Source organism: Ogataea polymorpha (assembly GCF_001664045.1).
Source record: "Ogataea polymorpha strain NCYC 495 leu1.1 chromosome Unknown OGAPOscaffold_3, whole genome shotgun sequence".
NCBI classification, from domain to species: domain Eukaryota; kingdom Fungi; phylum Ascomycota; class Pichiomycetes; order Pichiales; family Pichiaceae; genus Ogataea; species Ogataea polymorpha.
In genome coordinates, this window is record NW_017264700.1 from 679,275 (window position 1) to 702,724 (window position 23,450).

General features: G+C 44.9%; 14 protein-coding genes across 14 annotated transcripts; 8 read left to right on the top strand and 6 right to left on the bottom strand.

Annotated features, from left to right (window-relative positions):
• Nucleotides 1–3: 3 nt before the first annotated feature.
• On the top strand, nt 4–1,714 carry OGAPODRAFT_82167 (uncharacterized protein; the record flags this gene model as incomplete). The annotated part of the gene is given in 3 exon segments (XM_018356596.1): nt 4–553; nt 611–1,608; nt 1,628–1,714. 3 exon segments carry the CDS (start codon nt 124–126, stop codon nt 1,712–1,714), a joined length of 1,515 nt encoding a protein of 504 aa, XP_018211462.1. The 5' UTR covers nt 4–123.
• Nucleotides 1,715–1,729: 15 nt separating this feature from the next.
• Nucleotides 1,730–2,827, bottom strand: OGAPODRAFT_47823 (uncharacterized protein; the record flags this gene model as incomplete). The annotated part of the gene is made up of 1 exon (XM_018355563.1): nt 1,730–2,827. The coding sequence occupies one exon, from the start codon at nt 2,825–2,827 to the stop codon at nt 1,730–1,732; it is 1,098 nt and encodes a 365-aa protein (XP_018211463.1).
• A 125-nt stretch (nt 2,828–2,952) lies between these two features.
• Nucleotides 2,953–4,659, top strand: OGAPODRAFT_76075 (uncharacterized protein; the record flags this gene model as incomplete). Its single annotated transcript, XM_018356121.1, has 1 exon — nt 2,953–4,659. The coding sequence occupies one exon, from the start codon at nt 2,953–2,955 to the stop codon at nt 3,889–3,891; it is 939 nt and encodes a 312-aa protein (XP_018211464.1). The 3' UTR covers nt 3,892–4,659.
• OGAPODRAFT_93526 (uncharacterized protein) lies at nt 2,972–4,702 on the bottom strand (the record flags this gene model as incomplete). The annotated part of the gene is made up of 1 exon (XM_018357361.1): nt 2,972–4,702. One exon carries the CDS (start codon nt 4,700–4,702, stop codon nt 3,929–3,931), a length of 774 nt encoding a protein of 257 aa, XP_018211465.1. The 3' UTR covers nt 2,972–3,928.
• Nucleotides 4,703–4,804: 102 nt separating this feature from the next.
• OGAPODRAFT_76076 (uncharacterized protein) lies at nt 4,805–8,251 on the top strand (the record flags this gene model as incomplete). The annotated part of the gene is made up of 1 exon (XM_018356122.1): nt 4,805–8,251. The coding sequence occupies one exon, from the start codon at nt 4,805–4,807 to the stop codon at nt 8,249–8,251; it is 3,447 nt and encodes a 1,148-aa protein (XP_018211466.1).
• OGAPODRAFT_16184 (uncharacterized protein) lies at nt 8,242–9,393 on the bottom strand. The gene has a single exon (XM_018354240.1). It carries the CDS (start codon nt 9,346–9,348, stop codon nt 8,290–8,292), a length of 1,059 nt encoding a protein of 352 aa, XP_018211467.1. The 5' UTR covers nt 9,349–9,393; the 3' UTR covers nt 8,242–8,289.
• Nucleotides 9,394–9,484: 91 nt separating this feature from the next.
• Nucleotides 9,485–10,471, top strand: OGAPODRAFT_99400 (uncharacterized protein; the record flags this gene model as incomplete). Its single annotated transcript, XM_018358087.1, has 2 exons — nt 9,485–9,794; nt 9,954–10,471. The coding sequence occupies 2 exons, from the start codon at nt 9,485–9,487 to the stop codon at nt 10,469–10,471; spliced, it is 828 nt and encodes a 275-aa protein (XP_018211468.1).
• OGAPODRAFT_76080 (uncharacterized protein) lies at nt 9,523–14,276 on the bottom strand (the record flags this gene model as incomplete). Its single annotated transcript, XM_018356123.1, has 1 exon — nt 9,523–14,276. The coding sequence occupies one exon, from the start codon at nt 14,274–14,276 to the stop codon at nt 11,499–11,501; it is 2,778 nt and encodes a 925-aa protein (XP_018211469.1). The 3' UTR covers nt 9,523–11,498.
• On the top strand, nt 10,619–11,410 carry OGAPODRAFT_12560 (uncharacterized protein; the record flags this gene model as incomplete). Its single annotated transcript, XM_018353324.1, has 1 exon — nt 10,619–11,410. The coding sequence occupies one exon, from the start codon at nt 10,619–10,621 to the stop codon at nt 11,408–11,410; it is 792 nt and encodes a 263-aa protein (XP_018211470.1).
• A 226-nt stretch (nt 14,277–14,502) lies between the features above and the next one.
• Nucleotides 14,503–15,975, bottom strand: OGAPODRAFT_99403 (glucokinase; the record flags this gene model as incomplete). Its single annotated transcript, XM_018358088.1, has 1 exon — nt 14,503–15,975. The coding sequence occupies one exon, from the start codon at nt 15,973–15,975 to the stop codon at nt 14,560–14,562; it is 1,416 nt and encodes a 471-aa protein (XP_018211471.1). The 3' UTR covers nt 14,503–14,559.
• A 377-nt stretch (nt 15,976–16,352) lies between these two features.
• On the top strand, nt 16,353–17,289 carry OGAPODRAFT_93533 (uncharacterized protein; the record flags this gene model as incomplete). Its single annotated transcript, XM_018357362.1, has 1 exon — nt 16,353–17,289. One exon carries the CDS (start codon nt 16,353–16,355, stop codon nt 17,268–17,270), a length of 918 nt encoding a protein of 305 aa, XP_018211472.1. The 3' UTR covers nt 17,271–17,289.
• A 52-nt stretch (nt 17,290–17,341) lies between these two features.
• OGAPODRAFT_16185 (uncharacterized protein) lies at nt 17,342–18,845 on the top strand. The gene has a single exon (XM_018354241.1). It carries the CDS (start codon nt 17,404–17,406, stop codon nt 18,352–18,354), a length of 951 nt encoding a protein of 316 aa, XP_018211473.1. The 5' UTR covers nt 17,342–17,403; the 3' UTR covers nt 18,355–18,845.
• On the bottom strand, nt 18,344–20,737 carry OGAPODRAFT_47561 (uncharacterized protein; the record flags this gene model as incomplete). Its single annotated transcript, XM_018355551.1, has 1 exon — nt 18,344–20,737. One exon carries the CDS (start codon nt 20,735–20,737, stop codon nt 18,344–18,346), a length of 2,394 nt encoding a protein of 797 aa, XP_018211474.1.
• Nucleotides 20,738–21,406: 669 nt separating this feature from the next.
• OGAPODRAFT_7829 (uncharacterized protein) lies at nt 21,407–23,218 on the top strand (the record flags this gene model as incomplete). The annotated part of the gene is made up of 1 exon (XM_018356440.1): nt 21,407–23,218. The coding sequence occupies one exon, from the start codon at nt 21,407–21,409 to the stop codon at nt 23,216–23,218; it is 1,812 nt and encodes a 603-aa protein (XP_018211475.1).
• Between the last annotated feature and the right edge of the window lie 232 nt (nt 23,219–23,450).

The following is a 23,450-nucleotide window of genomic DNA, read 5'->3' on the forward strand; positions in this document are numbered from 1 at the left end:
GACAAAGACCCATGGGCATCGCCTGCCGCAAATGGCATTCAGAATCTTCAGTCATCTGTTTTGGAAGATAATAACTGGAGTTCATACAACTCCAACGACATCCTTGCCAGTAACTTCTCTGCAATGACTATTGATCGTCGCCAAGAGAATGGCAGTGAGCTGTATCATGAACAATCTGCGGCTCCATCAGACCCGCTAGCAAATCCAGAGTCTTTAGACACCGAAAACCAGGAAGAAGTGGATTTGAAAGAAACCTCCGTTTGGTCGGAAGAGCTGGTTGCTTCTTTCAATCCCTTGGGATACCATAACACAGAAGATAAAACCATAATTCGAGTCAAGGAAATCCCCGAAAAAGAGGGTCTTGTTTTCAAACACATCAATTACCTCATTAGCCATAATCTTCGTTTTCCTTCCGAGTTGTATCAAAACGACAAGCCTGCCGGATCAGAAACAAAAATTATCAGAAGATACAGTGATTTCGCCTGGCTTCTTGAAGTGCTGTGGCGCAAATACCCTTACAGACTAATCCCAGAGTTGCCACCCAAGAAGTTGTGTAAGTATTTCCTACCTGCCTTCCCTGTTGGACATTACTAACGATACGATCTAGTAGCATCTTCCACTGATTCTATTTTTCTGCAGAAGCGAAGGCGCAGTTTACAGCGATTCCTTTACCAGCTGAGCAAGCACCCGATACTTTCTAAAGAGAATTTGGTGATCATGTTCTTGACAGTCCCTAACGATTTTTCAAATTGGAAGAAATTCGCAAATATTGAGCTTACTGACGAATTCGAATCAATTAAGATCAACATTCCCAAGCGGTTCAAATTGAACTTTGACCAGGTACTGAGAGGTCTGAACGACCAAGACCCTGAACTCGAGGAACAAACGCAAGTGCCCGAGCAAACAGTCAATAATGATAGCATAGTCAACAATATCACGCAGATTTGGAACGAAAACCCTGTTGACCATTCAAAACTTGACTTCATGGAGAACTTGCAGACGGTCAACGTGAGCTTAAGCACTTTCGCGGACATTTGGTCCAAATTGTGCATTCTGGTGGAACGTATGGAGAAAAGAGAGTTGGCGTTGCACCAAGATCACCAGCGCTTCTCATACTACTTGGGACAATTTACCTCAAACAGTGGAAATCTTTATGGTATTGAGAACATGGTGATTTCTGAAGCACAGCCAGAAGAAAGCCAAAACATGTCTATCATCAACACCATCCTGAAGCAGGTCATGAAATATTTCACCACAACAAAGCAACTCAAAGATGATGAGTTGACAAGCTTGAGTTCGGATACACTCGAAAATTTCCGGAAGCTACAAGATTATTTGGCCTCACTGCACTTCCTTATTGAAAGGATTGGCAATTTCAAGAACGCATCTGAAAAACAAATTCACGTTCTTTTGAACCGCATCATGAAAACGAATGAACGACTCTTCCAAATAAAAATCAAATCGGACATTAGAGGGTCTGAGGTGGACAAACTTGTCAAGCTCTTGACCGAATCGGCGGAAGAACTGAACAATCTTCTCTCTTACATTATTCTTGTAAAATCCACATTCCTGACCGAATTCAGGCTGTTTCAAAAAACGAAATACCTTGTTTCGGAAACATTTCAAGACTGGTTCCTTGAAAAAGTCAAGTACGGGGAATTACAGCAAGATTCTTTACAAAGAGTGTTTAATGATCTTCAGGATATGCCATTAAAATAACAACAAGAGCTTATGCGATCTTCTTGGATGCGTTTATGAACCCAATACCTTTGACGGTTGCGTACATCGAGTTTTGGAACTCGTCGCTTTGCTTGAAATAAAATTGGGTACCGAAAACCGTTTTGATGTCTCTCAAGAAAACGACCAATTGCTCGTCGAATTGAGCTTTGTTTATGAGTAATCGTCCAATGTCCTCCTTACCAATGACCATATACAAAAAGGCCAACTCGAGCTGATTCCGTCCTAGACATCCGCTGGTATCAATTTGTTCCAATAAACTCAATGCAACACGTTCTCCAACGTCTTCTGGTGTTTCGCCTCCTGTGCCTATATCCTCCACCACATATCTGAAAGGTATCTTTTTGGACTCGGTGAACAAGGTGAGTCCGAATCCTGGCGATTTTCCCGCAATCTCTCCACGGCAAACATCTGTGGTAATATTCACCTCGCAACCTGTGGCCTTGAGCACACTTCGAGCAGAATCTACCAGTCTATTAGCCACAGAAGGCGAAACTCTCGTGCAATAGGCGATGCCTCTAATTGCTGATATTTTTGGATAATCAAGGACATGAATGGTGACAGGTTGAGGAATAAGCGAATTGACAATTAAATGTACTTCACCACCTCCCAGCGGAGGGGAACCACGTTTGAGAGTGTGCAGTTCAACTTCACGAACTCCGAATTTTTCCATCACTGGCAGAAGTCCCCATTTAATGAAATCCACGCCAACATGCTCCTTGGAAGCAGTAAGTCCCTTGAATAAAATAGAAAATTTGTTCTTGGAAAATGGTGCAAGACATAACATTGGCTCGATAAAATATCCGCATGCAACCCCATCTGGACACTGGTGGACAAAGTCACCGCCTATTATGAGACCGGGCCTGTAGACGACCGTGGTACCAGTATATGAGATTTCTATCACAGATCCGTTTGTGACGTTTTCTATTAATCTAAGAAGCGAGATTTCGTAGTCTTTTAGACCAGGGTTGAGGTCATTAGATCTGATTTTTTCAATTTTTATTGTTTTTCCACTAAGTGTAGCGAACACTAAACGGTTCCGGAAGTTATTATGTCCTTGGAACGTAATGATCTTGGATCGAGAGGACATGGTAGACTTTGAAATACTTGAAATAATTTTTTTTTAACACAGCCAATTTTTTAGTTGTTTTCCAAGGTTACCCGGTGAGTATTATTAGAATAATTGCCACAAATATTTGGTACACTCAATTCATTATGGAAGAAGGCGGATCCACTTCTGGAAGCAGGACCAGCACTCCCCAAATTGCTACACCAGGAGGTGAAGCCGACGGCGGCGCTGGGGTGGCAATCTCCACAGTCGGATCGCCTACTATGGATTACATCAACGATATAATGGATCAGACTGGTGATAGTCAACGAAACAGGCCAAAACAGGAACCAACACAGCAAATACGTCGTGCACCAGGAAGACAAAAAGGATCAGGACGATTTGGTGAGCAAAATCCCGAAGAGCTTGCAGACGCAGTGGCAGCAGCAGGAGTCAATCTTCGTGCCGAAGAAGAAGCTATGATGGGCGGATTACAGGTTTCGAGGCGTCAACTCAGTCCCAACGACTTTCTTCGTCCAGGACAGGTTGCCTGGTTTATGAACAGAACAATGGAAGAACAAGGAATGAGACGAATGGAGTTTGATGAGGAGCTGATAAATCTCATGTCGAGTGCCTGTGAGGAGTACATGTCTAGTCTAGTGACGGATCTGCTTGTGGTCTCGAGACACAGACGGCGCGGATTACGGACAAAGCAGAAACAATCATCGGGCGGTACAAAGTCAGAAATATCCAAAGCGCTTAGAGACATTGCCACCAAACAGAAAGAAAGAGAAGAGAAACGGCTAAAACGAAGGATGGCCTTGGGTCTCGATGAGGATAAAAAGGATGGAGATCTGATTGCAGAACACAAACAGACCAATATTACAGCTTCATTGATGATGAGTGGGTCCAAGAAGAAGTATTCCTGGATGCAGTCTTCAGCAAAATCCGATTCTGTGACCGTTCGCGGAGACAATGGTATACGGTACAGAGAAGCTCGTGAGGAACAATCTGTGGTTCTCAGAGATTTACTGTTAGCCTTGGAGAGACGTCGCGTGGGTGTCAGTAATGCCATGGTTAAGGGCTACGCCAAGTTGAAAGATTAAGCCCGTGTATATTAGTGTACAAAAAATAGCGAGTCAACTACACCTTGACTTTTTTCCGTATTCCCAAAGATGATTTCTTTCGTTTTATCGTAACCGTCTCGTCGTCTGACGATGAATAACCTGATAGCAGCGAAATCTGATTGCCCTCCTGTGTGGGATTCTCCGTTAGCAACTTGGATTGCGACTTTGCTTTGAAAGCCAGCTTTGCCTCTTTTTCGTCCAGCAACTCTTGATCATCCAGGATTCTGGGCTTAGCCCTTTCTAGACGTCGGTGTCTCTCTTGGAGTTCCTCGATCTCTTCCGTCGCCTCCTGTTCCTTCTGTTGTTCATTAAGTCGTCTCTCAAGCTGTTCCATAGCAGTTTCTTCGTTCTCTTTTTTTCCTTCTTTCGCCAGCATTTCTCTGTATTCTTCTTCTTCTAGCCGTTTCACAATATCGTCCATAGTCTCATCTGCTGCGATTTTCCCCTCTTTTCGCTCGTAATTTCGCCTACAACCCGAGACACACTCGAAATCTCCGTTTTTGGGGTCGGTTCGAAAGACCAAATCAGAGAAGCACTGTGGACATCGGAAATGGAAATTGAAAATGCGAATCCCTAAGTAGTCTTCCCTAGTGCTCTCTTTTTTAGCGTTGAATTTTTTTGATTTTCCAATATATTCACCACAGTTGAGACATTTCATGGAAAAGGGTATCATCAATCGCACAGTCGGCCATCCTGCGGGACCGGGCTTTCGCACCTTTTTCAACTTCTCCTCCTTCAAGGGATCATAGTCTGGAGGGTAGTACTTGTTGATCACCTTTCTTTCAGACATTTGAAATAAAAATGATTTAATTCTGTCAAATTTTTTGGGTGTACCCTGCCTGACTTAAAACAAAAACATAAACAACGCGATTTATTTTATTGTGAATATATCATGGAAGTTGATTTTAACTTGTCGCAAACACTGACATCGTTTGCTGACAACATCGATACCTTTGAGATTGATGAGAATAGGAATCCCGAAGACTTTTTGGAAGCTGTCACACAGGAGCTCGCCGTTAGAAGCGATGCGATCTTGTACGAGGAATTCTGGGATCCTCTGATGAATCTGACACATTGCTATCCACAACTCGAGAATCGCCTTCAATACAAGCTAGCATACTTGATATCCAGTACCTTGTCACACCACACTATCCAGACACACCAAATAGTCAACTCCGGAGACATTGACTTGTTCGCTACACATCGCAAGATTTTGGAATTGTATGGGTACTTGATCCACGTTCTTCTCGTATACCTAGGAAGGGAAGAAACAAGTATAAAGACTTCCGAGGGGAAGTATCACTGGAATAAGACAAACAGCGTAATTGAAAACATCCTCGTCTCCATCATCGATGTATTCAAACTCAAACTCAATTTGTTGTTCGAAACAACCCCGGAGCGCAATTTATTCGTTGGCACCCTATTTCTGAACCCGGTCAACGCCCTACTGGAGAGCCCCGAAAGAGCAAAAATTGTCACCGTTAAGATGCACGCTTTCAAAGCTATCTGCATGGCGATCAAACTCCATGGTCAAACATCACACGTCCAAAACGCTATTCTGCAACATTTGACCTACTTCCAGCATTCCAGTACCGTGATGGCAGAACTTCTTGACACTTTGAGTAGGCATTACGATCACCATAATTTGACAGACGAAATCTTGAAAGAAGTGAGCGGGCGTCAATTCAATGAAAATGACACTAATGGCCCTAAAGCTATCAGCACTTTCATCATCAAGCTTTCAGAACTCAGTCCAAAGATTGTTATGCGTCAAATATCTTTGGTGGCTCAGCTCCTTGATAACAACTCGTTTACCTTGAGGTGTGCAGTTGTCGAAGCAGTCGGAAACATAATTACAACTCTGTCAAAGTCGCAAGAGGAGTATGATGAACACAAAACACAAGCAGATAGTTTTCTAGAGCTTTTGGAGGACCGCTTTCTTGACATCAACCCATACGTTCGTTCAAGGGCAATACAGGCGATTACAAAGTTGACAGAGATGACTGTAAAGTTTGTTGATCGAAGACTAAGATGGACTAAGCTGGCTGTGAGGCATTTAGAGGACCGGTCAGGAATTGTGCGCAGAAATTGTATCAAGCTGCTGACTTCGTTAATACTGACTCATCCCTATAATGTTATGCATGGTGATAGGCTTGAACTAACTGTCTGGGAAAAACGTTTGGAGGAAACCAAGGAAAAGCTCAGAGAGTTACAACCTGACTTATTTGACGATGACGAAAATCAAGAAGAAAAAGAAGAGCAGAATGAGAGCGATGCAGACCGCAGTGACGACGACCAAATGGATATCGATGACGAGGACATCGAGGAAGGGGATGAAACTGATAAAGAAAAGTCTGAAAAGTCCGAAGCAGAAACTAATATAGATCCCGAATCAGAAAAAAAGGCAGAGACATCGATCATTACCTCGCTGGCCAATGTCGACCCTGCTGTCGTGAACAAGGTTTCTCTCACCTATCAATATTATGCTGATGCTGTTGAATTCATTAAGCTAATTCATAAGGCTACAACATTGTGTTGCGAGTTACTGTATTCCAGGTCCAAAAATGAGGTTATCGAAACCATGGGATTCTTTGTTCTTGCAGACGCCTACGGAATCGAGAACTGCCAAATAGGTATCAAAAGGATGCTGCACTTGATCTGGATGAAAGGAAGCAACGAGGATGGTAATATGGTTGTCGACAAACTAGTGGAATGCTATAAAAGTCTCTATTTGACTGCCCCCGAAAAGTCTTCAATGGTACAAAGATCATCTTATCTTGCGTCAAACCTTATCAAACTCACATTCAACTCCTCTGTTGCCGATCTGGCGTCCCTTGAAAAGCTCCTAGGCGAGTTGTATACCAAGAGCTACATTGACCATCATGTTGTTCAGGTGTTGTGGCAATTTTTCAGCAGCGATACTTCCACGAAAAGGCAAAAGAGAGGCGCAATAATAATACTTGGCATGCTTTCTGTTGCAGACCATGAAATTGCACTAAAGGGGCTTGATCTAATTTTGAATGTCGGTCTCAAATATGAAAACACGGATTGGATTCTCTGTCGATTTTCGTGCATAGCACTGAGAAGAATCGTGCCGTCTAAGGCCTCTATAAACGGTTATAGAATGACCAAAGAGGACGAGGCCATTCAGAAACTTTCAGCAGTCTTATTGCAGTATACCGCAGATGGCAACTGGTTTGGGATGGCAGAAGAGGCCCTCAACTCCATATATGTCATATCATCGTGTCCGGACGTGGTCTGCTCCAATATTCTGAAATCCAAAGCCAACGAAGTATTTTCTTCCGAATCTGATGAGTCCCACGACAAGGTGGTGTCTCTTTCGCAGCTCTTGTTTCTCATTGGCCACGTTGGGCTGAAAACCATCATTCATCTAGAAAAATGTGAGACTGAATTCAAGAATAGAAAGATAGCATCTGAAAACAAGAAAACCGAGCAGCAGAACGAACTGGACATGATCGGAGGTACCACCGAAGATGATTTTACAGATGCCGTGCAAGTGGTGAAGGAGAAGGAGCTGCTTTACAGCGGGACTGGTGTGTTGGCTCAATTTGTTCCTCTCCTTAAAGAGATTGTCACACATCCAGAAGACTACCGCGACAGCAGATTACAAAGACAGGCAATCCTTTGTTTATCCAAACTAATGTGCATCTCCTCGAGGTTTTGTGAAGAGAATCTTGCTCTATTTCTCAAGATAATGGAAACATCTGAGGATCCCGTTGTTCGGAGTAACGCAGTTCTTGGGCTGGGTGATATGGCCGTCTGTTTTAACAACGTCATTGACACGAGCAAAGACTTCTTGTATGGCCGTCTTCAGGATAAAGATATTATGGTCCAAAGGACGTGTTTGATGACGGTGACTTTCCTTATTCTTGCTGGTCAGGTTAAGGTCAAAGGTCAACTGGCACAAATGGCAAAATTGTATGTGAACGAGGATCCCGGAATTGTTGATATGTGCAAGTTGTTTTTCACTGAGCTTGCTACCAAAGACAACGCAATATACAATGGGTTCATTGACATGTTCAGCGGGCTTGCGGCCGATGTCGAGCTCTCGAGGAAATCGTTTAAGGAGATTATCAAGTTTGTTGTTCCGTTCTTAGACAAGGATAAGCACAAGCAACAGCTGGTTGGCAAACTTTATCAACGGTTGGTCAAGGTAGACGACGAAGAGCAGTGGAACGACCTTGTTTTTGTGATAAAAGAGATAATCCCGAAGCAGGAATCCACGAGGAGGGAGAAAGACGCGCCCAAAACAAAAGTCTACGACGAGGTGCTAACCTTTATAGAGCAAGGTTTCAAAAGGCCGGGACAGAAAGAATAGCTAAATATAATTCAAAGCTTGTGATATATACAGTAGAATTACCTTTTTTCGCCAAACAGTTCTGATGGGTGCTTGAAAACATTCTTAGCACCGGCGCTTCCAAGGATATAATCCAGAGGCAGTTGCTTGGAGTAGCGTTCGTTCTGTTTCAAGTGGTCTTTCACCAGTTCGACCAACCCATCAATGAAAACAGGATCTCCATTCAGCGACTCGCATCTGATCATCTTGTAAGGAGCGTCGAGTTCTTCCTTCAGCTCAATATCAATCTCATGCAGAGTCTCGATATGGTCGGAAGTGAAGGCAACCGGGATAATGACCACGCCAGGAGCTTGCGAGTCGTCAACCTCATCCACCAGCTTCTTGGTAATTTTTGCCGTCTGAGCTCCAAGCCAAGGCTTAGGTCCGACTTGAGATTGCCAAACAAGCCTGTAGGGATTCGAAAAATTCAACTTTTCCATCACCGAGTACACAGTGGCTGCTACTTCTGCTGGGTAAGAGTCTCCCCTGTTAACAATTTCCATTGGCAAGGAGTGAGCGCTGAACAGAAGAACCACCTTGTCCCTGGTCTCTGCAGGGAACTCGTTCAAGGAAGCTTTGATGTGATTGGCGAAAGCCGTGGTCAAACCGTCGTTCTTTGGCCATCTATCAATCACGGACCACTCAATCCGTCTTTCAGGGTCGACTTGCTTGGACACGCGATACAGGTCATTGAGCGAAGAACCGGAGGTCGAGTAACTGAACTGGGGGTACTGGGAAAACGCCACAGCTCTTGTGATTCCATCTTTAAGCATCTGCTTGTAGGTTTCCTCGGTTAGAGGCTTGGCATATCTGAAGGCAACATACGGCTTATGCGGTGCGGTCTCAGGCGACTCGACATCCAGCTTCTCGCACACCTTTTGAGCCTGATACTCAGACCATTTCCTGATAGGCGAGCCGCCCCCGATTTCCCTGTAATGGGACTCGATTTTCGGAGTTCTGCGCTTTGCAATGATTTTAGCAATGAAGTTTTGGAATCTTCCTAATGGAATCAAATCTCCGTCGGAAAATAGTCTATAAAGGAAGTCATAAGTCTCTGGGATAGTGGATGGACCTCCCATGTTCATGAACATGACGCCGACACCTTTGCCTTGTTTCCCAGTCGACTGGAACCGGACAAATTGTCTCACGATTGAAGATCTCAGCATTGCAAATGTACGAGAAAAAATAACACACGGAAAATTATTATTTATAACCATGTCATTCGATATTGACTGGGAGAGTATCGCGAATGATAGCAACATAAATTCCCAATTATTGCATTTTCTGAATGATAAATTCTCATCAATTGTGCTTCCTGATTATCTAAGTGGCCTCAAGGTGGTTAAGTTCTCCTTGGGACACAAATCTCCCGAGCTCACAATCAGAGATATAGATCAGCCGTTTGAGGAGTTCTATTCCGAAATTGAGCCAATCGCGCCGCCTAAGCCCAAGCCAGTACCGGTTACACCTCTAAAAGCATCTTCTAAAGCTCAGTTCGATGTTTCTCGAAGCCCTTCTCCAGCTAGTGTGCTGGTTGGGGGTCTTTCCAGCCCGGTGGGAACTCCTCGCGGGTCTCTTTTGCTCCCACGAACTAATTCCTATGGTCTGGGTTTGGGAGCATTTGGTTTACGGGAAATCCACGAGGAGCCCGAATCGAATCCTGTTCCGGAGCCAGAAAAGAAAGACACCCGGAGATCAGACAACGATATACAGTTTAGCCTTGATTTCAAACTTGACTCCAACATATACATCGAGGTGGTTTGTAACCTACTAATCAACTATCCTACCCACGAGTTTATCAAGCTCCCCGTTCGCCTGAAGATCACTGACCTCCAAATTCACTCTCTAGCAGTGGTGGCATACGTACAGAAGCATGTGTTTATTACCTTTTTGTGCGACATCGACGATGAGGACACTGCCCATCAATCAGCTGAGGAGGGGCGTCAGGATTCGCGTAAATCGTCGGTGTCCGAAATACCACACACAGTCCTCTCATCGCGCGACAGGATAGACATAATTCGAAATCTAAAAATTGAAGGAGAACTCGGAAGTCATCAAGACACTCCTTCTCTAAATCAGGGCTCTATCTTAAGAAATATTGGAAAGATCGAGAAATTCCTTGTTGGCGCAATAAGAAATATCCTCATAGAGGAGCTGGCCTGGCCAAGCTGGATCGAGCTGGACTTAACCGAGGATTCTTAATAAAAGCGTTCTATTGTGCTTCTATTGTTAAATCGTCGCGACTGAATAATTTATTTATCGGAATTAGCACCAAGAGGGGAAAAGAAATATTTGTCCGTCCATTGAAGACCAAGTATAAGTTCAATGTGAAATCCTAATATGCATCATATGGTTCTTGATGTCAGTCCTGGCCTTACATTGAGGCCCTTGGTACCTCATTTGAAAGTTTGTGCGTTTGTTCGTCACAATCATATCAACCATTATAGTAACCTGAACCTTAAATCAAGGGATGCCTCTGTTTCAGAAATCAAATCGAACTTTCGCAAATTAAGCTTGAAATATCATCCGGACATGCTAAAGTCACAGAATTTGAGTCCAGAAGAGATCGAGAACAAGAATCAGAGATACCTGCAGATAAAGAAGTCTTATGAGATTCTCATAGATCCTAGCAAAAGAGCGTCTTATGACACATCTGTGCCGTCAGAGTCTGCCTCTCCTAGACCTATGCATAATTTCAAGCCGTCACATAGACGAGCACCTTTTGCAGCACATGGGTACTCCCCGCGAAACTCGAATTCAGATGACGTTCCTCACTTTGATTTTAATAAGCATCTCAAACGTAACATTCGTAACGAGAAACGGATGCACGAAAATCGAATGATGCAATCTGGCTACCCAACGCCATACAACGTCCGCTACTCAAACTTCAGAGGAGGAGTTTACGACCCGGCCCAACAAAGACATTACAGTACCACGATACCAGCCCAAGGCCCTGTTATTGGGCTCGTTGGTCTGTTGGTTGCTTTTTATGCGCTAGGGTCAATAATGGGGTCTGATGAGATTACCCAAATTCCCCGCAAAAAGCAAACTAATGGCCAGAACGCTCCTGAGGTGTCTACCCGCGGACAAAATGACTACTCCTCACGGCTGGTTTCCAGCGCAATTACACAATCGAAATAGCTAGACGCCTCTGAATAATATTACTCTCTCAAATGATGTTATTAATGTACGCTGGTAAATGACATTAGGAAAAGAACATTGGATGGCTTCACTTCTTGTCTTGCTCAACGACCGTCGAGGCCGCTTGGATGAGCTCGCTCAGACCCTCTGTTCCTGCCAGTCCTGGTTTTGATGCGACGGTAGGACGAAGTGGATTTGGTAGCTGCCTATTGCTCTGGTTAATTGGGGGCAGCAGAATCCGATCATCGTCTTTATTTATCAAAATAGGGTTTGTGCCCGGAGGCGACAACGATCCTTGTAAATGATGACCGACAAATGACGGAAGCTTTTGCTGACCATAGAGATCTGAATGCTGTTGATAATAGCCGGCATCGTTGGAAGTTGACTGCAGGGCTCTTTGCCCAAATGTAGTTATAGGTGACCCATAAAACTGAGCTTCAGGGTTTGGTTGCGAGTGACTGGAAATAAGATTGAATACGTCCAGATTATGAGGGCTGCCACCAGCCTTCTGATTTTGAAATCTTAGATAAATGTCATTTTCCAACACCTTGCCGAGTACGTTAATGAATTGTTCCAATTGAGTGAAGTCAGATCTGTAAAGTTTCAGCCAGCACAGAAAACTTGAGTGAACATTTTTCATGATGTTTTGAAATTTGATATCGCTAGTAATCTGCGCTTTCAGGGAATCTTCTGGTTTGTCAGAACCATGTTTGTTTTCCTTGGAGCCCATCATCTTTTTCATTTTCTCGTTATTGTTGCTGAATTCACCAATGGATATGCTATTTGCTCGGCGCCGTTTGCCTGCAACAGGCGGAGTGTACCTATATTTTCTGCCTAATTCGTTGATCACGTAGAATATGACAGATAAAATGATGCTTTCATCTTCTTCCTCATCTCCTTGCTCTTCATCTTCAGAAGTGTTAGCATTGTTGGATGCATCCGGCTGATTACTTGTGTTTCTTGAAATCCAACTTTTCTCCAAAGGATTTGACAGATCAATGAAATATCTTTTTCGATAGAAATTCAAAATCCTTATCAGCATCAAAAAATTTCCGATAATAAACTCCACCATGATAAGATTGTTCACTGGCAAATTTAGAGATTTCCGGTGATACATCAAGCTATTCTCGTTGAGGATTAGCGCAAGAAGAAGACAGGGTAGTAAAGTGATTCCGAGGTTGTTATTTATAAGGAAATTGTAGTTGAATGGTGTAGATATGAAATTGTGGATGTTCTTGTATATTTCCTCATCAGTCAGCTCAGGGGTTGCGTTTGAATTGCTAGCTTCAATACCTAGCAAGTTTATCATTTTTGACAAATCAAACTCAATGATTGGCTTGTCATTGTTGAGAAAGTTCTTATCATTAATCAATGATTCAGTCTCAAAAATGAACTCCTTCAACGTGAGAGCCAAAAGAGTCCAATTGTACTCACTTTTGGGTATGATCAGGTAGTTTGAGAGTAAATCAGTAAATTTCAATGGGCAATTGATGAGTAGCTTTCTCTTCACTATAGATAGAAGTCGAATGAACTCGTCGTCACAGTTGGAAGCAAGCTTTCCAGAGACGTTGAAATTTTTATTTGCTAATATGATAGCGTTGTGTAAAAAATTCTTGTTATCCTTGAATAGTCCTTGTTGTAATATGACATGCTTGCTCAGTTTGTTGGTCTCATTAAATTTAACCATCTGAAGTTCATTCATTAAACCGCATATGATTGCTTTCTCTTTCAGCGTTAGATCATCATGGTTCACAAAGTTTTGAAGCGAGCCTGAAATCACAGATAGATTGATAATTAGTTGACCGAGAGTTTCGTCACTACCGGATTGATCTGTTAGCTGCTCCTCTGGAAGACATTTGTTAAGAAGGTATAAGTGCAGCGAGGATGGCGACTTGTTGAAAATAAAAGAATAGTGCGAGAGAAGTAAATATGCATTCCAATAAAAAGGTTCTAGCCCACGTCTAGAACCGCGGTCTGCATTATCGCTGGGAAGTTTACTTGAAGCAGAAGTCCCCTGTGGTTGTCCATCTCTATTGGTCATATGCGTGCTGATAATATTATTGAGATACTCGAATAATACGTCAATTGGAATTGCGATCTTTTTGTATAGCTGCTCATAACTATGCTTCGAACTGTTGGAAAGATTGATGAAGTAATTGAGGTAAATGTAACCAAGAATTATCAAATTATCAACAAACCTGATGAAGATCTCGCCCGAGTTATAGTTGATCTTGGAGTTGCTGATCTTATCGATAATGATTTCCCAGCTTTTGTTGAACATTGTAATGGCATCCTCAAACTCATTTATTTGGCATGCCCCTAGGCAAACCACCAAGTAGAGCATCTCGTCTAGTTCGTTGATGGCTAATAACTTGTTAATGTTGGTTGAGGGAAGATCTTCTTGCCATTTTTTGCTGCTGCCAAAAACTATGATATAGTTGGTAATTGAGTTCTCGAGCTCCATGTTGAGGTGTCTAAACCGATTGGACAGCGTGAGGAGCGATACAACGGTTTTTTCTGCCAGAATAGCGGCGTTGTCTTCCACCTGATCTAAGTCACTTGGCGACGTGGGCAGAGCCGAAAACTGTAGATTGGTGGAAACTATATCACCTGGCCCCCCGTTGGCAGCAGATGGCGACTTTAGCAGATCATCGTTGGTTGAAATGTTTCCGTCAATACTGTGTTTCAACACCAAACCGTGAACTGTCCGAAGGTGTCGCTGCAGCAGGTCCCGCCTGACAAACCCATTTTTGCAGATTGAGCATTGGAATGGCTTCTCCTTGGTGTGTGATCGCTCGTGTCGAAGCTTGTGCTCCGACCTGGAGAACGAGCGGGCACAGAATTGACAGATGTATCGCTTGGTCATTTATTTCAGATAAGGAAAACCGGGTACAAAATTCTTCTTATATATCTAGATTCAACTAGTTCGATAAAGGCTCCCCGCGATTTTTAGCCGTCAAATGCCACATACAAAAACCAGACGATACGAATTACGTTACCCCTCATGAACAAATGTTTTTATATTCATGTTTTTATTGCCGTGCGGGGAGCAGGCTGGTGAAAAATTACGAGGAAAAGGGACATTTTTTTTTGGTAGCAAATCTCTAATTTATATCATTATACTCGGAGTCCGGTTTATAATCGTATACTTAGTCTTTCTCGCTTAATGCGCACAATGCAGCGCCCACAGATGAGCCGTCTTTGGCAATGTTAATGTGCAGTCTTCTCTCTCCTTTGGCACCTATCTGCGTCTGCGCAATGGCGTCTCTCATCATAGTTCTGAATCCAGGGTAGAACTCAACCACAGACCCGTCTGCTCCAACGTCCACCTCAACGTTGTGGCCCTTAAAAGACTCGGTCATGTGTAGAATAGCAGCAATAGGAATAGCAGCAAGATAGGCAGATCTCTTGGCCACAGCACGAGTAAGTTTTTGAATAGCAAGTCTCTCCTCAGTAGTAGTTGGCAGTCTCAATGCCTGTTTCAAAGACAGCTCAGTGGCCTGCAAATTGGTGGAGTCGTCGATCTCAATCAGTGAGAGAACCTCAGAGTCCAGATCCCACGGCGTCCTCAATCTGTGGGGCAGGGATTCGTAGCTGGCGTACTGAGTAAATAGCACTCCCTTAGAGTGAAGGTCGACCAAAATATGTCTCAGAATCTCACCCAAGAACATTCCGGAAACACGCTTTTCAAACATGTGGAAGCCCTTATTGCCGGTAAGTTCGTCAACTTGAGCGTCATACTTCGTATTTGGCAAAACCTTGAGCTGGTTATCGAAGGAACCCCATTCAGTATTAATGACCATGTGGGTGACACCTTGAGCCTTCAGCTTCTCTCTCACCTCGGCCGGAAGCTTCTTGATATTCTCGAGCTTCTCGTTGTAAGCACCGTTTGTTCCCGTTCCGAAGATGCATCCTAGAACAGTAGTGCCCTCCTTATTGGAACCCGTGTAGGATCTTGCAAGAAGGGTTCCCACAGTATCGTTGGACAGGGCAGACACAGTAACAGGAATTTCCTGGGCGTCTAAATGCATTTGGAATAGAGAAACAACCTCTTGACCAACAGTATCCGGAATATTGAATCCCTTGGTCCATCTTAGCAAAGTACCGGCGTTTAAGGCGGTCTGCGAGACAGGGAAACTGAAAGTGAAACCCATCTTGAATTTCTGGCTTCCTGTAGAAGTAACAGCCCCTTCATGATGAGTCTCTAAGAAATTCTTGACCTTGCTTGCAAGATACGAAAACAATTCGTCCGAGGTGGAGGTCATCAGTTCGGCAGGAATATGTGACTTCTGCTGGATCAGTTTGAAAGTGTGATCTCCGTTCAAGGCAACAGAGCAAACTCTGAAATTGGTTCCTCCCAAGTCTGCGGCAAAAAGAATGCCCTTCTCTTTACCGGTTGGGATGGAGGTAACAAAAGTTGGGATCATTGGCAGACCATACTTGTCCTCATCACTATTCAGTCCGGCAGTTGCAAGCTCAATGAAACGCTCCACACCCTTTTGGAGTGTCTCCTGGGTGACGGCAAACTCCGACACAATCTTATCGACTTCAGTATCCAAACTCATATTTATTCTAGCAGATTATGTATTTTCACGGACTTTGGTGGTGTTAAATATCACGGAAGGATGTCAAACGATTAGCGGGCGCACGACTTGGGATGGGATGATCTTTCTAATTATGGGGAGACCGGGGAAATGCGGAGCTGCATTGCATATGTGGGTTCTATTTCCCCTTCAATGACTATGTGAATAATCCGTTCCGGAACGGTACATTCAGTTCGGAGGTATTCACACGTCGGCTGATCCTCGTCTCAAATTCTTTTAGACCTGCGTATTTTTCCGAAATCTTTCCCGGTAGCACACCTCTGCACCGCATAAACTTTTTTTTTATTTTCTGACTTGAATAAATAAATAATATAAGGTTAATTAATTCTTATCTTGACATGTCACCAGCAAAAACCATTCTGGCCTCCAAGATTGCCAAACGCTTCACTGATGAAATTCAGGCAAAGGCAGCTTTGTTGGCTAGACGTCCTAAGCTTGTAGGCTTGCTTGCCAACCCAGATCCTGCTGCCAAACAGTATGCTGAATGGACCGGTAAGACGAGCGAGTCACTGGGATTCGATTACCAGTTGATCCAGGTTGAAAAGGAACAGCTGGAAGACCAAATCTATAAATGCAACGAAGATTCCTCGGTTAATGGTATTATGGTTTACTTCCCGGTTTATGGAGACGGTCAGGATCGCTATTTGCAACAGTGTGTTGCTGTGGAAAAGGACGTTGAAGGCTTGAATTTCCGTTATGTGTCCAACATGTATCACAATATCCGCTATTTGGATGAGAAACAGGAGAAGAAGTCCATTCTTCCGTGCACTCCTTTGGCGGTCGTGAAGATCTTGGAGCATTTGGGTGTCTATAATCCTTTATTGAACTATGGAGACAGGCTATATGGAAAGACCATTACTGTGGTCAATCGATCGGAAATTGTGGGAAGACCTTTGGCTGCTCTGCTCGCCAACGATGGTGCTACCGTTTACTCGGTTGATATTAATAGCATACAGATCTACGAGCGTGGTGATGGCCTGAGACTCAAAAAACACGTGGTTTTAGACTGTGACAAGAGTCTGAAAGAATGTGCGTTGTCTTCTGATGTCATCATTACCGGAGTTCCTTCAGAGTCGTACAAGTTTCCTACCGAATATGTTAAACGCGGTGCTGTGGCCATCAACTTTGCAAGCCACAAAAACTTTAACGACGACGTGAAAGACGTCGCCTCCCTTTATGTTCCGTCCATTGGAAAAGTCACTATTGCCATGCTATTACGCAATTTGCTGAGGCTGATAGAGAACAATGCTAAATAGAGATTCCCTTATATATCCGACGCGTCTATCGACGCAATTCAAGAATAGTTCGTATAAATTTTTTTCAGATCCGTTTAGAAAGTTGACTCAGTCTGGGGAGAACCTTTTACCTGAATATCAATATCGCATAAAAATGACAGTGCCAAATATTCGGATATTCAAGTGCATTGCTGATCTCCGCAAGTTTCGGAAAGATTGCTGGATCAAGGATTTGTCTGTTGGATTTGTTCCTACGATGGGATATCTTCACGAGGGACATCTTTCTCTGGTCCGCCAATCGCTCGAGCAAAATGACGTTACCTTGGTATCCATTTTTGTGAATCCATCGCAATTCGCACCCCATGAAGATCTGGATGCCTATCCGCGCAACATTGAGCGCGACCTTCAACTTCTGGAGTCCGTCGTTTCCAAGGACAGGGCCCGTAAGGTAGCCGGGGTTTTCACTCCGTCCGTTAAAGAGATGTATCCAAGTGGCATTCCTCTTGAGACTAGCCAGCAGAAAGGAGCCTTTGTGAGCGTGTACGGAGTTTCCGAACAACTAGAAGGCCGCGCTAGACCTCAGTTTTTCAGAGGTGTGGCTACCGTTGTCACTAAACTGTTCAATATTGTGGAGCCCACAAATGCATATTTTGGACAGAAGGACGCCCAGCAGTCTATTGTTATCAAAAGAATGGTGTCAGACTTGTTGTTCAACGTCCAAATCCATGTTGTTGATACTGTGCGTGACAAGACGGGTTTGGCCCTGAGCTCGAGAAACTCCTATTTGAGTGATGAAGTGAGAAAACAGGCCAGTGTATTGTACCGCTCCATGACAGATGCTCGCTCACAGTACGCAGCCAACGGCAATTTGACCGCTGGAGAGCTGAAAGCCAGCATCGAAAAGACCATTGTTGGTGAAAACGACAAGTTCGAAATCGATTACGTCGCATTCAATTACGCGGACACCCTCGAATATGTTCCTGAAGATGCCACCATCGACAAGGACCGAGAATGTCTTTTGAGTCTGGCCGTGAGAGTTCCGAACAGCAACACCGCAAACAGCGGAACAACCCGTCTTATTGACAACATCGTGTTCACGAAATGAGTTTGCGTTGCTCCTCGATGAGCCTTGCGAAGTCACGTTCTCTGCGGGCCTGATTCTCTCTGGATGTGATGCCTTTCTCCTTAGCAGCATAAAATATCTCGCCGAACTCGCACAACCACTCTCCATCAACTGCCGTTACGTAGTTCATGTATTCGCGACCGGTTAATAAGAGCTCATGGTAAATGACATATTTGGGCAAGTCGCCCATGCCGTAAAGAGAAGCCGTCGGGTGCAGCTTCATCTGCAGTCCGGTCCGCAAATTGACGTACTCACCATGCTTTTTAAACTGAGCAGCTTGGTGAAAAAAGGAAGCACACAAACACTTCCTGATCACATCCCAGTCGGGATTGCTCAGAATGGCCAGTTTCTGCGATTTCATGATCTGGCTCAACTGCGAATGAATCTCGATTGCGCGTCGGAGCGACTTGTACTGTAGAAAGTTTTTGGAACACCAGCTTTCTTTGCAACCATTCGACTTGAACAGGTTAAAAATATTAACCAACGTCAAATGGTCGCTTTCGGCAACCTGAAACTTCTCTCGGATGGAGTCTGAACGTCTCTGCAACGCTGCATCATGCGTAGGTCTTACAAAGATAGGTGGAATCGAAAGCATGGCCACGATGGTAATCACTTCTTTAGAGCATTGGAATTGCTTGAAGGATGAAATAATCAGGAGTCTTGAGAGAGCCGGATCGATTGGGAAGTTCGACATCTTTTTTCCCAATGCAGTCAGCCTCCCAAAGTTGTCCAAGGCGCCCAGACACCAAAGATCGTACTGGGCGGTGTTTATGGTCTCAATCGGAGGCCGGTCCAGGAAGGGAAATTTTGACAAATCTTCCACCTGCAAATACTTGAGAAGCAGGATGGTATTGCTCAAGTTGGTACGCTGTATTTCGGGAATTGGCTCAGCAAACATCTCGTTTGCAGCTGCGTACTGAGTGTAGAGCCGGTAGCACAGTCCCGGACCTGTTCTACCAGCTCTTCCAGACCTCTGGTTCGCCTGTGCAAGTGATATTGGCGTAATTTGCAGCGTGTCCATACCTAACTTCGGGTTATAAACCTTCAGCTTCATCAGCCCTGTGTCCACAACAAACCGTATACCGTCAACAGTCAAGGACGTTTCGGCAATGTTGGTGGCCACCACGCATTTTCTGAATTTTGATTTTCTGAAGATTTTTGCCTGCAGATCGGCCGGAAGAGTGGAGTATATGGGCAAGATCTCCAGCGGCTGGAGCGTATCATCGGATTTCATAAGATCCATGAGCTGTTTTTCGAGCTCCTCGCAGGTGGTCTCGATATCCTCCTGACCAGTCATGAAACATAAGATATCACCAGGTTCGCTACGGAGGTGCACTCTGATTATCTGTTTCACGGCACTGGCAACGTAGTCCTGCACGGCAATAGCCGAAAACATCACCTCAACAGGATACGTTCTTCCTGGAATGGTGAACTGCTCTGCATTACCGAAGAATTTGGAAAATTTGAAAGCATTCATGGTGGCCGAGGTGATGATTAATTTGAGATCTCTGCGGCGAGTGAGTATTCGCTTAAACAGACCAAGCAGTATATCTGTGTTTAACGACCGTTCATGAGCTTCATCCATCACAATGCACGAGTATTTGTCGAGCTCCGAGTCCACCAGTGCTTCTCGAAGCAAGATACCGTCGGTCATAAATTTAATGCGTGTATGAGAAGAGGTGCGGTCCTCGAACCGGATCGAGTATCCAACCTCTTTTCCTAACTTCACTCCCATCTCCTCGCTCACCCTTTTGGACACAGAAAGTGCAGCCACTCGTCGAGGCTGTGTGACGCCAATGAGTCCGCCGTACTTACAGTAGCCTTCGTCGTACAGAAACTGCGGGATCTGTGTCGTTTTTCCAGACCCAGTTTCTCCAATCACCACAATGACCTGGTTCTCGGAAATCACCTTCATCAGCTCGGAACGAGCCTGATATGCTGGTAGTCTTTTTCTCTGTTGCAATATTGCTTGACGGCCGTACGTGTGCTGGTCCAGAAATTTACCACCTTCTTTGGGCTCAGGGTCTTCCGTGGCGTCTTCCTTTGCGCCCAGAATCTTTCCCAGACGAGAGTTGTTCATGCTTGCAGCATCTGTGGCACCTTTTTTCCTATCTTTGTTGGCTCGCCGCTCATTGACTATTGTGGATCCCAATTTGCTATACTTATACAAGTCTCCTGTTTTGTCTCGAACAGTCTCGATGACTTCTAGCTTTTTAGTCATGATGGTTGCAGAGTCTAAGAACGGCGGCGTTAGACGATGGACGACGAGATCAATGTCAGGAGCCCCTTCTTCGTCGTATCGAGAACGGCCTGCCGACGAGTCAACGGTTCTGCGCTTAAAAGTAGGTCTTATCTCGTGCTCCATCAGATCGTAGTCCTCGTATTCCATAATAGGGTGCGAGACTGTCTCGTCTTGGGTATACCACTCGCGATCGTTCTCAACATCAGACTCTTCCTCTATGTCAGCTGAAGGAGACAAGTCGGCCTTCATCTCGCGTTCCTTAGCAGCCATGCTGGCCAGAGATGGTTGTTGAGTTGACTGTGGTATCTTTTGTGGCTGTTTTGAGGGCTCCGCGTCTCCATGAGGATCATCCTGCTGGTCCTGCCTGCTTTCACGTTCTTTTAGTCGAGTCGCATCTGCCTTGGTGATTTTTTTGAAAGTCACTTTGGGCTTCTTGGGTACACTTCGCTCTCCCAGATCCTCCTCCTCGTCGGAAAAATGCAGATCCAGCTGCGGCTTGCGTCGTTTCCCGTCCATAAGCACTAATTACCTTGATTTCAGGTATTTACAAATGTACATCCTTACACTAACCGTTACCACACCTCGCGCCACGTTGGTTGATTTTTCGCAGAGACCTGATTTTTCATCCGTTCCAAGAAACTCAACTTCATTATCGTTCGCTCAACTTTACTTGCCAGTGCAACTTGATCAAATCACTATCGCTATTTTTGTCAGCTGCTTATTGATCGAAAGATTCAAAATTGGCTAAGGTTCCTTTTTGCCCATTTTGGATTGATTGCCTCTGCTTCGAATATGAGAGTGACGAAAAAGGGCAGAAAAGAGGAGGTGGTGGCGATCAAACAAGATCCAGAGCTTGTTGATGGGTCTGGGCTGGCGTCTCCCGCAGTTTCTTACGATAGTTCTTCTTCGGCATCGTTTGGTAAGCTCCCTAACTTGGAGCAGATGAATTCTGAGATCGGTTCGGTGAGAACCCGCGATAGCAGCATCGAGCTGGAGTCCTCATTTCTGGTGATGCCGGTGAATCGGAACTCACAGATGGCATCCAAGGGCCCGCCTTCCTACGCTAAAAAGATCTGGAAGATAAATAAGTTTAAGACGGACGATGCCGAAAAGCAGTCGAAAATAATACAGGATGCCCAAAACCTCGTATTAAACGACTCTTCCGCCAAGACGAACAAGCATGGATTCAGGAAAACCAACGTCAAGCCCAAAGTCAGCAAGGAGGGCACTCCAAAGGAGTTTTTATTCGTGAACTGTACGCCGACTGCTGCTGCAGAATCTCCGGCAGATGAGCACGAAAAAAAAGCTACAGCCGGGCCTCGCAGAGTTTCGCGGCTTTTCGGAAGTCGCTCATTGAAAAAGGACAAGGACAGCAAGGAAGCGGACTCTCAGCCCCAGACAGTCAAAACGGAAGCTCAGGAGCAAAACCCGAACGGGCGCATGCCGTTTTCGAATTCTTCGTCGTCAGTGTTTGTGGGGCCAGAATCGTCAAAAAGATCGTCTCTACGAAAATTTTGCAGCCGCAAACCAAAAGGCGAGGTCCACCAACCGGTTGACTCGTCCTCCGCAGCGACTCCCTCAGAGTACTCCTTGACTCCCAAGAGCGCCACAGGCAACCCGAATGCGCCCTACACGCCGATAACGCCAATTCTGTCCACAAGCTCTTCCATGACCTCGATGGTCTCTAGTGCCACTCCACAGCCGGAAAACTCTGCTTGGTTTGGACAATATTCGACGCCGTTCACGATGTCAGCTACCGTGGGTGCTCGTGACCGCTCGGACTCGCTGCAAAATAAACAGCTACTGCAGTCGCCAATGGTCAACACGCCATCGCAGCACGGAGACAACGAGTCTGGAACTCCGTACGACGAATTGGTCGAGGTATCTCCGGTTAGTACCTCTGTTACTAAGAAAATGAAGACTCTCAGACGGTCAAACTCCATAATCTCGGTGATTTCTGTCTCATCCCAGTCCCAGTATCCTCCGTCATCCCTTTCTTCTGGTGGTTTTTCCGGCCTCGGAGCAGCATTCTCGCCATCAAACCCTGGATCGGCTTTTTCCAGCAACAGAGTTGCACCAAGAACTCGTTCGGCAAGCAACACAGTACCCAACACGGCCCAGAAAAATCCGTTGATCAAGACTCTAAGCCATCAGAGTATGCAGTATGTTTATCCGACAGTTCCAAAAAATGCCCCTCCCGGCGTCAATCAGCCTCTCGTGGATCCGCAGTTCATAAACCACAACGAGTACTCCCCATTCGCCCAACAGCAACAACTAGATACCTATTTCGAGGCCTCTCCGTCCTTTCAAGAAACATCTTATCCGTACGCTTTGACTATGGAAGAGCTCAAAAAACAGCATGACGACCTTATACAACAGCATCAGTCGTTGTTCTATTCGTTTGGCCCGATGGAACAGGAGCAGATACCAGTAGCCAACTACGGCACTCCTGTCACAAGTTTGTATTCTTCAACTCCATTGGGCCACTCGAACAGCACGTTCACTACCAATTCTGCCCAAGACCCGTCACAAACTCAAACTGGTCTGGATCAAGAGAGTTTTGACCTGCACTCCTTTATTGAAGGGAACCGTCATTGCAACTAAAGAGACTGGATCTCAGATTGCAACCCATCCTCACACCGAGTAAATGAAAAATTCTTCTTAGATAGCTTGAATTCACGAAAAATATTTCTCATTACTGTATGGGCAGTCGCTCAAGGTTGTTATCACTGAACTTCCCCCGATTCCTCCACATGAACCCCCAAATCGACGCTTCAAAGTACAAGGTCCTCACTGAGGGCTCTGCATCTGTTCTTTTCCCGCCAGATCAAGTTTT